Here is a 15733-nt window from a genome sequence, read left to right as displayed (position 1 = left end):
ACATAGAGTGACGTCATCAGGCAGACGTATGACGCACACGCCAAGCCCAGCACCGCCATTTCAGGCAATCATGTACTTGTATTTCGTCTACATATACTCCCCACTGGCCGACTTCAGTGTGGCGCCAGTTTTCCCGACTGCATTCGCACCATAATTGTGACGCAAACGTTTTGTCGTACAGCATTCCGGGCAGTGTCATATCAACGATTTCTGGTTGCATATAGTTTACATGTGCTGGTCAAATTAGAGGCTACCACTGCTTGGTAGTTGCGACCTGTGAGATTTATAACTGACAGCCAAACATTTAATATCAACTGTCGGCTCCGGCATCGAGTGCGGGGATTAAGTGGGTATATTTAGCATAAACAAAAAAAAGAGAATCGCGCCCAAGAATTGTTTCGGAGTACGTACGTCTCCTGGAACGTACTATGTGGACCGAGGCCCACATAGTACATTCCGTGCTCACCGCAAATCAGCAGCCTCGGGGGCGCACACGCGAAAGCAACAAACGCGTTCCTTCTGTCCGCATAAATCACTCGTGGCCCTGATAGCGCCCTGCCCCTTTCCGTCCATGCGTAAATCAAACGCGCCTTCCCCCTCCTTCCACGAAGAGAGAAAGGAGGAACGCTGCGTTCGTACACGCGTACTCCACTGGAGAGACTCCCGACGACGGCGCTGTGGTGTCCAGCTGGCGCGATGACCGTGAAGAACCAACGGAAAAGGGAAGGGGGGGGGGGGGGGGTGCTGAGAGGCTAACCTCACCACGGAATGCAGCCGTGCCGCGCTCTTTTCTGGCGTGCGTACATGACGTACACGCTACACAGCTTTGTGTACGCTGAATGCGACGCTGAGCAGACACAGCTCGCCAGCACGCCGAGCGCATCCGTCTACAGCACTTCCCTCGCTGTGTTTATGTACAGGGAGAGTTTGATGTATCGGAAGCGTCAGGATGTCTTCTCCTCCATATATATGTGTATACACGATGCTCTAGTTGTGAGCGTTCGTTCTCGCATCTGGCGGGGTACGTGACGTGTCGGTTAGCGGGGAAAGGAGACGGCGTAAACAAGTGAGTCAGCGCACTCTTTCCCTCTTCTTAAAGTTCAAGGGTGCTGTTCACGCTCGCAGTCGCGTGCAAGGCCTCTCAGCGTAGCCCACTCCCGCCGCGCACCCGTGGATTCCACTGCCGCGACCGCAGACACAAATGCGTTCAGTGACCGACAGGGGGCTTAAAGGCCACTCGGCGAATGATGCACTGGGGGTGACGGTGTCGTTGCTGCATGCACCTTTGTTCTAGCACACTGTATCCTTGTGAGTAGCTGCCAGGTTTTTGTTTCCATACTACCCTTCTGTACCAAACCGCAGTTGAGGCGCTGCGCGACCAGGGTGGTACCTCGCACCGATTTGCAGCAGGAAATATCTACAAGCTTGTCTTCACAGTGGCCCTAGTACTACATGAGAGGAGAGAATACTAATCAATAGAGCCAATGCCACCGTTTCAATCGCCACCGGCCGGGCTGCCAGTGTTATGGACCTTAGGGACATAAACACTTGAGTGCAGTGGGGTCGTGCGGAGACCCAGGGGCGTGCCCCGACTTCCTCTCCCACAATAAAGTTTTTCTCTCTCTCTCTCTCTCTCTCTACTAGAGATCTGGAGGGCTTGGGAATGATTTGAAGCACGTGCATTGCCATCGGTGCCAGCTGATCGGTGGTACAGGACGGAGTGGAAGCCACTTGCGGCTCTTTTGCACGTGTTGTCGCGGGGTCGACCCTGTTTTGTCCAGCTGTTTACGTAATTTGCACACTCGTTTAAATGACTTGCATTCGACGAGCCCTTCGTGTTTCTGCTTCAACTTCTAATGCCATTGCAGCCGCTGCCTTCATGAGGCGCTCTGCGTTTAGAGATGCCTATAGTGCCAGCGCCCGCTATGCCCCGCCTCCAATTGAGCAAGTCTTTCCCCGATTTCAAAACGCCGCTCAAGCTAGCTGGCGTTCCTCTCTCTTGCTCACTCGCGTTGTACAACGCCCCTTGCGGGGGGAGGCGTTCGGCCTTGAACCGTGAACTCATGAGTCATCGCTTTTTTCAACTCGCTCAAGGGCGCCAGGTTCGTTTTCAGGTTCATTTCAATGCAGTACAACGTGAACTCCCAGAGAAAGGAATACAGGTATACAGGTTACAAAGCATACAGGTTACAAATCATACAGGTTGTATACAGGTTACAAAGCAGACCTATATTATTGCAGCTGTATATGGCTGACCGCTGGAGTGATGCACTGCTTCCAGATACCCGATGGATATCGAAGACGCTATATGAAGAGGAAGACGTGAATTATTGTCAAGTTTCCGCCCCGCTGCGTAACAAGCGTTACTTAGCGACAACTGTAGCCATGCTGCTGTCTGTGTTATAAGCTGGTGCTGAAAGAGACCTTGCGCTAACCTGGGCAACCGCAAAGGGCGCACGGTCACGTGCCTTGCGCTGGTCACGTGATGACACATGACCGGATGTTGACAGTTATTGTTGCAGGGGGTGATACTTCGTATATCTTCCAGTGGCCACGTTTAACAAACTGCTTTGATGCCCGATCCCCGACACCATGGCTCATGCCACCGCTCTCAACGGGGCGCCAGTTTTCTTGTCGACATTGGCAGACCCTTATAAAGTAGTCTATAGACTTTCTTATAGACTGCATCGCCTTCCTATAGATATTTCCTTTCGTCTTCGTAGTCTTGCTATTGACTTTGTATAGAAAAAAGTCTACAAGAGCGTATGGCCATAAATCCATAGATTGTAGACTTTCTATAGAATTTGTATTGTCTATATATATAGACTAGCCTATAGGATTTGTCTATGGAATCTTTACAGACTTTAAAAACAAAAGTCTATGGGCGGTCTATAAACTGTCTAAAGAAATTTTCGTAAGGTAAAAATCGTAATTTTTTATACGTGTGAGGTGACGGTTATAAGGTTGACATAGTGACGTTGTGTTGCGTAGCCCCTAGTGGCGATCAGCGTTGCATCTTTTCATACCCAAGAATTCTGGACAAAAACTTTTTTAAGTCGGAAAGATTTCATGAACACAAATTTTGCATATATTTTAATATTTCACTATAACAATCAATATATCCGCAGATCTCACTTCGACATGATTGCGTTTTTTTTTGTTATTAACGTTTTCCTATCATCAGAAGCGTTCTGGATTGATTTGCTATGGCATTCTTAACTGCTCCATGCGAGGGACGAAAAGAGTTTGAAAGAATTATTTCGCTACACTTCCGAAGAATAAATCATTACCTTCAATATTTTCATAACTGTACCTTAAAATTTTCCAGTTTTCAAAATTTTTATCCAACAATGCTGGACATGGACGGCTCAGCAGCGCAGCCGCTAGAGCATCTATCTCTGTTTCGCAGGATTAATTCGTTGTGCAAATATTCGCCTCATATTCGATTCAGTCTTTTCACTACTCGATTCGTATTCGATTCGGTAGGAAAGCTACACTATTCGAAAAACCAACCGAAGTCTGGAGTCTGTACTTAGGCCACCGTGTGTGCATGCAGGTGCTGCTCGAAAACGACCGAGAGTAAAGGCGTACTGGATTAATGTTTCACTATCCACTGCCTTTTTTTTTTCTTGCAGGGCTGCACTGTGTTGTCCCAGCATGTCTTGGAAGGTAAGTGGTCAGCATTCTAGTACACCATCACCACACCGTTGTGTAGCCACTGCATCGGTTCAAACAAAGCCCAAGGATGTACATCATCATCATCATCAGCCTGACTACACCCACTGCAGGGCAAAGACCTCTCTCATGTCTCTCCAATTAACCCTGTCCTTTGCCACCTGCGGCCACCATATCCCCGCAAGCTTCTTAATCTCATCTGCGCACCTAACTTTCTGCCGCCCCTGCTACGCTTGCCTTCTCTTGGAATCCACTCAGTTAAGGACCAGCGGTTGTCTTGCCTTCGCATTAAATGTAATGAGACGGATGAATGGATACAGTCCACATGATTTGCTTATGACGCCGCCTAAAGATGAGGAGGTCTTGAAAGACGAGCACAAGGGTTCTTGGCAGGAGCACCGCAGGACTCAGTTCAAGTATTTAACCACACGGAAACCGGACATTAGAAAGGAGGCTACCCGCCTTCCTCTAAAGTTCCTTCAATACTGATAACTAATAACTAAGTCGGCGTCGTTGACAGTGAGCAAAAAATCCACAAAAATCCCCAGAGAAGCAACCTATAGGTGACAGGTGGGCCACCTAGGTCACGTGACCGTATGACGTCATCACAACCTGCGCACCGGATGGCGAGTTAACGCTTACTGTGGCAGGTGGCAGCTGGATTAGCGATTAGTAGCGAGAGATTGCTCGGAAAGAGCAACTTTGGGTCGCACAAGCCCCACTAGAGGGCAGCGCCTGTCATTGCAGGGCAGTAATTCGTCGCTTAACCATTGCACGACTGCGCTAGTAGTGGCATGAGGACTCCCAGGGATCTACAAATAGCAACCTATAGGTGGCAAGTGGGTCACATAGGTCACGTGACCGTATGACGTCATCACAACCTGCGCGCCGCATTGCGAGTAAACGCTCACCGTGGAAGGTGGCAGCTGGATAATTGATTAGTCGCGAGAGATTGCTCGGAAAGAGCAACTTGGGTCGCACAAGCCCCACCAGAGGGCAGCACCTGTCATTGCAGGCCAGTAATGCGTCGCTTAACCATTGCACAACTGCGCTAGTAGTGGCATGAGGACTCCCAGGGATCTACAAATGTTAGAGAACGACCAATTCAGCCTATATGGGCATTAACCAATTAACGCTATCGTATCATGCTCTTAATTAAAGCGGATATCTTAAGTGTCTTCTCCAGTTTTTTGTGTGCTTTGTGGTGGTCTAGTTATTCAGCCACGCCGGATAACTACACCACCACAAAGCATGAATGAGCGTCTCTCTCTGCCGTCTTCCAAAACAACCATGGGGTATTTTTCTTCTGCCCCGCAGTTATGAAATATTTCTATGTTTCGCGCTTTTCCTTCTGCGCGTGCTCTATGGAACAAGAAGTCTGTGGTCTCTAACGCATTCGCTCATTCGTCAATCCTTACTGATCGACAAGGATGGCCTTAGGCCTAAGGAGGAAGTGGGAGGTTTAGGCCCCTAGCGCTTTGTGTGTAATGACAAGTCCCAGTCTCGGCTTCTTAGTGGGTCAGAAATAATTTTCAGTGCTTCGTACACAGGAGCGCCATCTGTTAACAGCTGTCGCTGTAAACCATCCAGCACGTCACGCCGTCACACGCTGCTTTTATTTATTTATTTATTTATTTATTTATTTATTTATTTATTTATATCACGTTTTATTATTCAGCCCGACCAGACGAGTTTTCGTCCAACTTATTTATTGAACCCTCACGGCCAGAGGCATTAAAGAGGGGAGTGGATAAAAAAAATACATTGACAAGGGCCGCCGCGGTGGCTTAGTGGTTACGGCACTCGGCTGCTGGCCCGAAAGACGCGGGTTCGATTTTCGATGGAGGTCGAATTTCGATGGAGGCGAAATTCTAGAGGTCCGTGTACTGTGCGATGTCAGTGCACGTTAAAGAGCCCCAGGTGGTCGAAATTTCCGGAGCCCTTCACTACGGCGTCTCTCATAGCCTGAATCGCTTTGGGACGTTAAATCCCCATAAACCAAACATTGACAAGGAAATGAGTATTACAAGAAATTTCTGCTATTTATACGATGTTAGCTTTTGCGTTGGGAAAATGCTGATTATCATTCACGTCGACGATTTCAACAAGAAGGTGGTTCCATTCGCACGAGGCATGGAGGAATGAAATACTGATAAGGTGGGAAATGTTGAAAGTTAATTCAACCTTGTGGCGATGATCGGTGCGGCTTGAAACGTAGCAGGGAGGTGCAATAAGTGCGTTCTGTAGAGTGGAATGGCGGTACAATTTATGAAAAAGACTGAAACGAATTACTCTTCGGCGGCATGCTAAAGACTGTAAAGACAGGTAAATTTTCATGCTGGTTACGCTTGCGCCACGATTAAAGTTAGATAAAATAAAACGCGCGGCATTATTTTGGACCATCTCCAGCGAAGTTATTAGTTTTTCGTAGTGGGGATCCCATAGAGCAGCTCCATATTCCAGTTTTGAACGAATCAGCGTTTTGTAAAGCAATAATTTAAGAGAAGACGGGGTTTTCGTAAAGTTTCAGCGTACGTAGCCCAACACGCGGTTAGCGTTGTTAATAATGTACTAGATGTGGTGCGACCAGGAGAGGTCTGCAGAAATGTGGACGCCCAAGTATTTATATGCAGTGACCGATTCTACGGGGACGTTATTTATGTAGTACCATGGAAAGAGTGTTAGCATGTCGGGGTATTCGCATAACTTTACATTTGTCAGTGTTTAGGTCCATGAGCCAATCATTGCACCAAGTAGAAATATAGATAAGATCGGTCTGAAGAAGGTTAACAACTTCGGGTGGTGTTATTTCGCGGAAAACAACGCAGTCGTCAGCAAAGAGATGATTGTTATATGCCATCTTGGAAGGAAGATCATTGATGTAAATGAGGAACAGAAGCGTTAAAATAGCTGACCCTTGAGGCACACCCGAGTAAACGTCACTGAAAGGTGATTCGTAGTTGTTGGCGGAGACAAATTGTGATCGGTTATGAACAAAGTATTCGATCCATTTCAAAACGTTACGATCAGTGTTCAGTTGATTTAGTTTAAAAAGTAATAAACTGTGACATACCTTGTCGAAAGCTTTAGAAAAGTCGAGGAAAATGCACTCTGCCTCTGATCCGCTGTCTAAAATAAGGTGGAGCTTGTTAGTGAAGCAGACAAGTTGGGTTTCGCATGAATATGATTTTGGAAAACCGTGCTGTGCGGGTGTGAAGAAAGAGTTAGTCTCAAGAAAATTAACAAGGTTTGTGAAAATTGCGTGTTATAATAATTTGCAGCATGTATTGGTCAGCGAGATGGGACGATAATTTGCCGGTGTCGTTTTAATTCCTGATTTGAAGAATGGAACCACCTTCCCGATATTCCATTGTATGGGCAATGTTGAGATATCAAGAGATTGCTAAAAAATTTTGGTTAGTATAATAGAAGTGCAGGTAAAAGAATTTTTTTTAATTTGGCATTTTAAATTTTAAATCTTCAATAAGTTTAGCAATTCCTGCGTCAATATGTATAGTAGCCGTAACTACATAATTATACCAGTGGGCGGCGGGAAGGTATAACACCTGGAGTATGGGAAAAATTCATCACAAAGGTTTTGTTGAGGACCGAAGCACATGAATTGCTCGGTACATGATCCCCTGACTCGTCTATCAAAGTGATGGATTCGTCATTTGGTGGGTTGATAATGCGCCAGAATTTTCTAATGTTCGATGATAGCATGGATGATAAGGTGGTAGAAATAAACTTTCCTTTGCTTGTTTTAGTGCTGTTGTGTAGGCGTTAGCCGCTGCTTTATATGCATCCCAATGAGAGTTACTGGTAGATAGTTTAGCGGTGCGATATCGGCACTTCTTTCTGTTTGATAGGCGTTTGATATGGGTTGTGTACCATGGGGCCTGCGTGTTAGATATGGTGCGGGTGGGAATCAATTAGTTCGAGAATTCTGGAAGCAAACATATCCCAGTTGGCTTGTACAGATCGATCATCAAAATTCCTGAAGAAGATTTCCAAAAATGCTGATAATTCGTTATTAATTGCATCAAAGTTAGCTCTGTTATAGTCGTGAATGGTATTTTTCATTTTGGCGGGCCTAGGACAAACCGTCTTAATGTTGAAATTCAGCAAAGAGTGATCACTTATGCTGGGCAAATAAGTAATGGCGGAAGCAACGTCGGGCCGATTGGTTAGAATCAAATCCAAGATGTTAGTGATTGGGTGTCTAACTGTGTAAGCGAAAAAAATGGAGCATAAATCTAGAAATTCACTGGCATCAGAAGAAAAGGGAGCGGAGCGGAGTGATATTAACCGAGCCACCCTTGGGCGCGGGTTCATCATCATCAGCCTTACTACCTCCACTGCAGGACAAAGGCCTTTACCATTCAGCTGCAATTAACCCTTGTGCCAGCGGCGGCCACCTTATACCCGCACACTTTCTAATATCCGGCCTCCAGTCACCTCCCAGTGACAGCGCCCCCGTTTGTGAGGGATCTTATAAATAGGAGCGCTTCCACATCGTGTCAGCAGCATTCCATATCCTGTGGTGTAGAGAGAGGGGGATTCACTTGTGTGATCCTCTTGCCTTGTGTCCTTTTTCACAAGTCCACTTTACGTATGTGCTCACTTGTTCTGCTCTCAATCTAGCTCCGCTGGTCGAAAACCATGGAGGAAGGAAAGAACTCAGGGGAGGAGGTGACGTCACATTTTTTGAAGCCGGAAGTAAAAGCTGCTGCCCCCTCCCCCAGCCCTCTACTTGGCCGCCGTCTACGTGCGCTTGCGCATGCGCACCAGACAATGCAGCAGACGACGCCGCTGCGCCCAGCGTTACAATTGGCTGCGCCGTTGGCCAAAGACGCCCAGGAGTCTTTGCGAAAGCGCGTGACTTCTTCCGGCACACTTTTTGGCGAGCAGCTCGAATAGCGAGGGCCTCTCCTGAGCTTTCCTTCCTCCATTTCGAAAACAAACCGCCAAAACCGCCATGCGCAGCTAGTGTTGACGTCAGGCACCATCGACAGATGGCGGCACTTGTAACGTACACCTGCTAATACTTCGCACCCATGTGCACGCGCGTTTGTTTTCAACGAGCTTTCTGTGCAGCAGACGAAGGTTCTCTCACTCGCCAGAGGGCACAACATCCTCTGAAAATGTCGAAATTTGCTTTTTTTTTTAGATTCGAGTAGTCGCTTGTAGTGTTTGTGGGGCTCGTAGGACCTAATGTGTCATCCCTCCTGTCATTACTCTGTTTGAGGCTGCAGCAGGAATGATGACCCGACATATGTATACCATACACTTACATCGCTTGAGGCGACGGATGGAATGACAGTTCCGACTCAGTAACATTACAAGGATAACCAGGCAGAAATGAAAATTGTCATAACAGAAGGGAAGGAAAAAATTTATACGAGAAGAGCAAAGAAAGAAACAGCAAGGAAGAACACAAAAGAAGGCAGAAGGTGGAAGAGGAAGAGCAGAAGGTTGCGAAACAAGAGGAGGGAAAAGAAGCAAAGAAAGGGGGAAAATATAAAAAGTAACCAAGTCGAAAAGCAAATGCTCGTTTTATCTTCATTCGGGGTCAACAAACCCCGACGTCGCCCGCTTCGCAGCCGCCGAAAGGCAGGTGCGAAGAGGCACAAAGGCGCGAAGTTCGTCTGCTTGGATGCCCCGCAGAGCAGACGAAAAGAAGCTCGCGCCCCGAGTAGCAGACGACGGAGGGCTTTTCATAACGAAAACAGAAGACGTAAAAAGAAGTCAAAGAAAAGAGAGGTGTAGCAAAGCTCACGCAAAAAAAAAAAAAGGACGGGCAATGCGTGCTCGTCCTTACACACATAGCTCTCTTTCGACGAACGACAAGAGAGGATTTGGTCGGGCTCGCGCCAAACGGCGCGTGAGCGCGAAAGGGCGCTCAGCGGGGCGAAGCCCTCATCAGTCACGTCGGACGAGCCTTGGCGCGCGCGATTTACGGCTCGCCGCGGCGGCAGTGTGCAAAAGGCGGCGACGCCTTCAAGGGGTGCTTCGGAACAGCGTGATATTCGCAACGTGTCCGGTCCCATGCGGACTTCAAGGAAAAAAAAAGTCAGGTTGAAGGGGGGAACGCATATGCCTCGGCGCGTGCTGTTGCTTGCTCACCCCCATCCCTTTCCAACCAGTCCTATGCATGCACTTTCGCAAGTAACATTCTGAAACCGCGCTAATTGTGTGGCAAGAGTAACTTGCGCAACTTTGCTGTCGGTCCGTATTATCTCTGAAGAGCAGCCCTTGTTCCGTACCTGCCACGAGATGAAGACTTGCAAGACCGGCACTGCGTGAAATTCAGTTGAATAAATTTATTTCAGAGAATGAAGACCTGAAGCCGTTGGCTGGGGGAGAACAGACGGTGTAGGATTGGTGGGGAGCTAGTTTTTGTTTTTCTTGGGTTGTTGCAAGTTTTGTGGGGTCTAGGTCATGAGGTAGAGCTCGCACTTGACCACAGACAGTTCCAGACTGACGAGTATGCCAGCCTTCGTAGAAGTGGAATTGTTGTTGCGAGCATGCAGATCGCAAAGGTCGCCTTGACTCAGTAGCGAGAATGCTAACCTGAACCGTATCTCTTACCTGGAAACGCTTTCATGCCGTTCACACAGCCGGTTACGAAAAAAACGCGCCTCCAGCTGTAGCCGCGCTTAGTGAGGTATACAACGCTACTTCTTCTCCAAGCGGTTGGTAGAGAAAGTAAGCCTCCTTGCCTCATTTCTCCATCAGTAGTAAGTAGATACCGCAGCGCCAAGCCGCACCGTAGCGGCGGCGGTGCGAACCAAGCCGGCGCGCCAGCGGAGCGTCGGCATACAACGCCGCTGCTGCTACAACGACGCGACGGCGCCCGCGGTGCCAGCGTCGTCTCTTTCTGTGCGCTCTCTCCCCAGCCGCCCCGGCGGTGTTCGCTTTCCCCGCAACGCTCGCGGCGGCCAACCGATCCGCGCCCCTGTGTGTTTTGTGCGGCAGCATCGTTCGGCGCGCGCCCGTTCTCTGCATCATCCCTCCATTTGAAATCGGAGGCAGGCATATCGTCTGCGCCGAGCTTTTCGTCTGCCAACCGGCGTCTCTGGAGGATACATAGCGCGAGGATTGTGCGGTGTTGTTTTTTTTTTGAGCGCCGTGTTATTGTGCGTCGGTGTCGTTGTCAAGCTCATCGTCGAAACGAACTGCGGCTACTCGATCATCGCATTGTTGGCTGTCGCTGCGTAGACGAACGACGCGACATCGCCTGCGGCGCCGGATTGACGCTGAGAAGCTTGGGATATTTTTTTTTTTTTTTCATCTGGCGCGCGCTCTGTTAGCGTGGTCGGCATCCACCGAATTTTCTCCCGAGGAGCTATCTTCGTTAGAGAATCAACGGGGCTGCTGCGAAGAACGACCGAGGTTCTGTGACTGCCACATCAGGGTTGGTGAGTTAGTTTAATCATTTCCTTTCTTTTTTTACCTCCACTCGGAAAGAATGCTTGACAGTTCTGTTGACATCCGCATCACCCCGCCGGGGTTATCGATCTGGCAGTCCCGTTGCAAGCTTCGCTGACGTTCCTGCCGGTAGCTGACAAGCAAGGGAGAGTCGGTCAACTCTCGTCCTCGCGTCTTTAGCGTGCTGTTTCTGAGCGAGTTTTCTTAAGATGCAACTCTCATCAGGATCAGCTGTACTGAGACAGAGCTGACCGTCAGGGCGCGTAGCGCAGTCCCCGCGCCGGCCAATAGGAAGCCGGCTCCAACGGTGACGTCATCGCTACGAAAGATCATTCATGAGCAGCCCGGGACAGCACAGTGCAGATAAATATGCTTTCCTTTGTTTAAAAGTTGGAGCTAGAAGTAGCATTACATCTTATTCGAGATGCTATCTTTATTAATTGGCTTATTGAGTGCTGCATAACGGCGTGTTTTCAGCTGCCCCAGTGCAATGATAGCAATAGGTAAATGGAAAGACGTCAAATAACGGTTTGAGCTACGAGAAGATTAAGCGAGCATGTATTTAATACGCGGACGAGGCTCTAAAAAAAAAAAGAGTCTCTAGCAGGATGCTCCTTGGATGAATTGAAGGGTAGACTGAAGAAAATTAGTACCCAGTGCATTGTAACAGTTGCTTCTAATACAACGTATACGTAATGGAAAAAATAAGCAGACGAAATAAAACTAAAAGGTTGCAGGCGCAAAAGCTAATGCAGGAACAGACACTTGCTCTGGCAGAAGAAACACATTAGAGTAAGAATATAGACTACATGATAACGTACTTGAGCAAAACGTAAGGGTGATAGCGAACTTACTCTCAGGTCTGTATTTGTTTTTATCGATTCACCAGAAGTACACGCGAGGTTCTTGCTGGTCGGCGAGATAAAAGCTACTGAAAGCCATCACGCGCTCGCCTCTTGATATGTTTTCTTCGAAAAAGAAAATAACGCGCGCTTCACGACTTTCCGGTCAGGTTCTACGGCCTGAGGAATCCATGAATAAACGTTGTGGGGGGGGTGGGGGTGGGGGGGGGGGGGGTATCTGCGAGCCTTTTTCTGGTAGCCGTGGGCGACAAGGCCGTTCCTTATCCTCGGACCCCAGAAAAGAAAAGAATCCCGTGGCCTTTTTGAGAAGAAGAAGACGCTTACGGAGAAAAAGATTAAATAAAGAACGAAATGTATCTCCGGGGTCTTTCTCCCCCCTTTCAGCTGGCATTATCGACGAGGCGAGGCAGACGTAACAACAGCAGCAATAATTCTCTGGGCTGTCTGGGAATTGCCTGACGCCGAAGTGAGGAGGAGGGGGGTTAAGGGGGTCGCCTGCGTTCCAGGTCGAGTGGTTAAAAGAGGTTGAAAAACCCGTTCGGACCAAGCGCGAGTAAAAGGTAGGGCGAGACGCAAGTCGATGCCGCTACCCCTAGCTCTTATCAGACTCGGGAGCGTTTCGAAGGCTTCTCGAACGTTGCGGTGGCCAGCCTGTGCTGATCGACTGCTCAGCGTAGGAGTTTAAGTTAGGTGTTGTGACCTTTCGTGAAATGGCTTTCATGACCTTTCACAGAAACTCGCCAGTAAAGTTCGTACGGATTTCGTCTCAACTACAACAGCCCAGGCAACACCGCAACTTTAGATGAATGTCAATAATGGCCGCGTTTGGGCGAGTTGGTTTTCCATGTTTAACGTAAAAGCGCAAAAAACAAGGACACAGAACAAGACAGACAAGCGCTCGTGTTGTCTGTCTTATTCTGTGTCGCGCTTGTCTGTCTTATTCTGTGTCCTTGTTTTTTGCGCTCTAACGTTCAGCATGAATGTCACTTTTTTCTTTCTAAAACGTTAATATATTGTCATTTTTTATCCTTAAAGTCCGGAGCCCTCCACTACGGCACCTCCTTCTTCCTTTCTTCTTTCACTCCCTCATTTATTCCTTTCCCTTTCGGCGCGGTTCAGGTGTCCGCCGATATATGAGACAGATACTGCGCCATTTCCTTTCCATTATTATTATTATTATTATTATTATTATTATTATTATTCCTTCCCCCAAAAAAAGAAAAAACTTTTCCGAAACAGTACAAATAAACATTGAAATAATCTTAACCCTAATTAACCATTTAAGCACCATATGGGTAATTTCCGATCAAATGGTTAAATAACCTTGCAAGATTGCGCAACTTAACGCAACACTTTGTAGCGAGCGAAAGTCAAGGCGGGCGCCATTTTGCTGTAAAGCTCGTAGCTTCGGCCTTCTCTCGCGTGGCCTTTCACAGTGCTCCGTGGACAACAAAATGGCGGTCGCTGTGACGTAGGTGAATACTCCCTTTACTTTCACTTTCTTCCACCATGGTTTCAGACTTGTGTACCTAAAGTGTCACAAGTATGTAGACTTTATATGCGCAAAATCACTGAAAAAAAAAAGGCTATCAAGAAGTACTCAACGTGCGGCTAATGAATATGATCTAACAGCTTAGAAATTTCTGGTCAGGCCTCGTCTTGAGTACGCTTCAGTTGTCCGGTCACCTCTTGTGCTGGCCAGAGATAAACTTGAGTCAGTGCAGAATAAAGGCATCATACCGTATTCCAAAACTGTCCGCTTTCCCGTGTCCATTTCGCGTCCATTGGGTCTTCGCTCAGTGGTAACTCGCATATACACGCGGCTTTCAAGCCTATGTGTCAGGCGACCCGGCCATTGGGTGGTTGGCGGCCGGACGTCACTATTGGCTGGAATTGGATGCAATATGAAGCCAATAGTGAGGTGCATGGCAGCGCTCTGTCAGCACCAGTTGACGGGACTTGACCACTGGCTGCCATTGGCTGATATGGTGAGGTCAGGTCACCAGCCACCCAATGGCCTGGTCGCTTGCCACATACGCTTGAAAGCCGCGGGCATATCTGAGAGACCACAGGCAGCTAGGACCGAATGGACAACGGAAAATGGATAGCTTATAGAATACGCGGCCCCAGATTCATTTTTAACCGCTACAATCGCAACTTTTCCCCTTAAGAACATTACCATGCCTTACCACTGAATTCACTTGAGCACCGGAAACGTGTGATTGGGTTAGAATGCTACACAAATTATGCACCAGTCCACCAGTCCGTTCATATAGCTGCGCCCAATTCACTCTTTAATCTATAGTCATTCTGGATGTGAGACACGCCGGGCGAGTACTTTGAACATTTAATCATTCAGGTCTTTCCGAGTTTGTTATAAATTATCTTGCTTTTTTTTTTCAAAGCACAGTTGACTTGTTTCCCACAGCTGCCACCTATCTGGACAGTTTGTAATAAGCTATCTGGTTATGTATTATAATTGTCTTTTATTGGTTTTATGTATCCACCCCAGCAATGTTTCAAACCTGAGACAAGAGTATTTGCAAATAAAATAAAAAAGATATATAGCTGCCCCGCCGCGGTGGCTCAGTGGTTAGGGCGCTCGACTACTGATCCGGAGTTCCCGGGTTCGAACCCGACCGCGGTGGCTGCGTTTTTATGGAGGAAAAACGCTAAGGCGCCCGTGTGCTGTGCGATGTCAGTGCACGTTAAAGATCCCCAGGTGGTCGAAATTATTCCGGAGCCCTCCACTACGGCACCTCTTTCTGCCTTTCTTCTTTCACTCCCCCCTTTATCCCTTCCCTTACGGCGCGGTTCAGGTGTCCAACGATATATGAGACAGATACTGCGCCATTTCCTTTCCCCCAAAACCAATTATTATTATTATTATTATTAGTCACGAGAGGTGTCTTATAAGTGACAGCGGTGAATGGGTTATTAATATGCAAAATTTGACAATAAAATGTTTCGGCTTTTAGTGCAATTTACGGCAGACCCCATCTAGGATATTTAACTGCAAAGTTCTGCTAGCTGAAAAACATCTTTATTGTACAAACAAAAGTTGTGGGACGCAATGCTTTAAATATAATTGCAATGCTGTCATGTTGTTACGATTTGGGCATAATAACGTTTAGAAAACAGCATTAGCATAATGCTTGGTTGGACCGTCAAACGGATGTTTACGATGAAACATATCGTTATTTGTCAGGTTTTAACATTAGCATAATATTCCAATGTAACATTGCTGCAACTCAACAGTTTTAAAACATTAGAACTATTCGGTCCTACTAGATAACCTTCAAAAGCGCAATTTAGCATCCCCACTAAATTTTTTTCCAAATGAACTTGTTTTGAATCGGACCTGTTTTAAATTACTTCGCCGTAAACCAGTGTCTGCGTGTCTTCCCCCTTTCTATTTTTTTTAAGAAGAGATGGAGTAGCTAGAGCAGTGGAAGCTGGTGATCGGCCAGAGTGGTAGACGGGCCCGTTAGACTTGGGTAAACACGGTACCTGTCTGCAAGCACCACTCTGCATGCTGGGCTTTTGCCGTTGGTGGTTGTTTCGCGAATAAATGAGACTTACGCAAGTCTTTTCGTCTGTTTGCTGTCCTTGAGTCTAAAGGAAATGTGACGATCCCTAACATGGGGCAAGGTGTCGGCGGGGGGATGGGGTCATGTTTTCTCACCTTTGGAATAGGTCCTCTATTCGAAGTAAATGTGGGATCCAGCTTAATGAGTTTTCGAATTTTATCACGGCGCCACACC

The 15733-nt window shown here is 47.5% G+C and overlaps 1 protein-coding gene across 2 annotated transcripts in view; it reads left to right on the top strand.

Annotated features, from left to right (window-relative positions):
- LOC144101410 (neuronal-specific septin-3-like) overlaps positions 1-15733 on the top strand; it is a 74254-nt gene that overhangs the window by 14077 nt on the left and 44444 nt on the right. Inside the window, exon 2 of one of the 2 annotated variants that reach the window (XM_077634560.1) lies at positions 3636-3669. In XM_077634560.1, coding sequence (XP_077490686.1) covers positions 3636-3669 — 34 coding nt within the window. Of the gene's footprint in view, positions 1-3635; positions 3670-10460; positions 11097-15733 lie in introns of those variants that run through there. The other variant, XM_077634561.1, reaches the window with a different exon arrangement.

The sequence above is a fragment of the Amblyomma americanum genome, chromosome 8 (genome assembly GCF_052857255.1).
Source record: "Amblyomma americanum isolate KBUSLIRL-KWMA chromosome 8, ASM5285725v1, whole genome shotgun sequence".
In the NCBI taxonomy this organism is placed as follows: Eukaryota; Metazoa; Arthropoda; class Arachnida; order Ixodida; family Ixodidae; genus Amblyomma; species Amblyomma americanum.
Note: the sequence above shows the minus strand (reverse complement) of the source record. Positions and strands in the feature narration are given on the sequence as shown.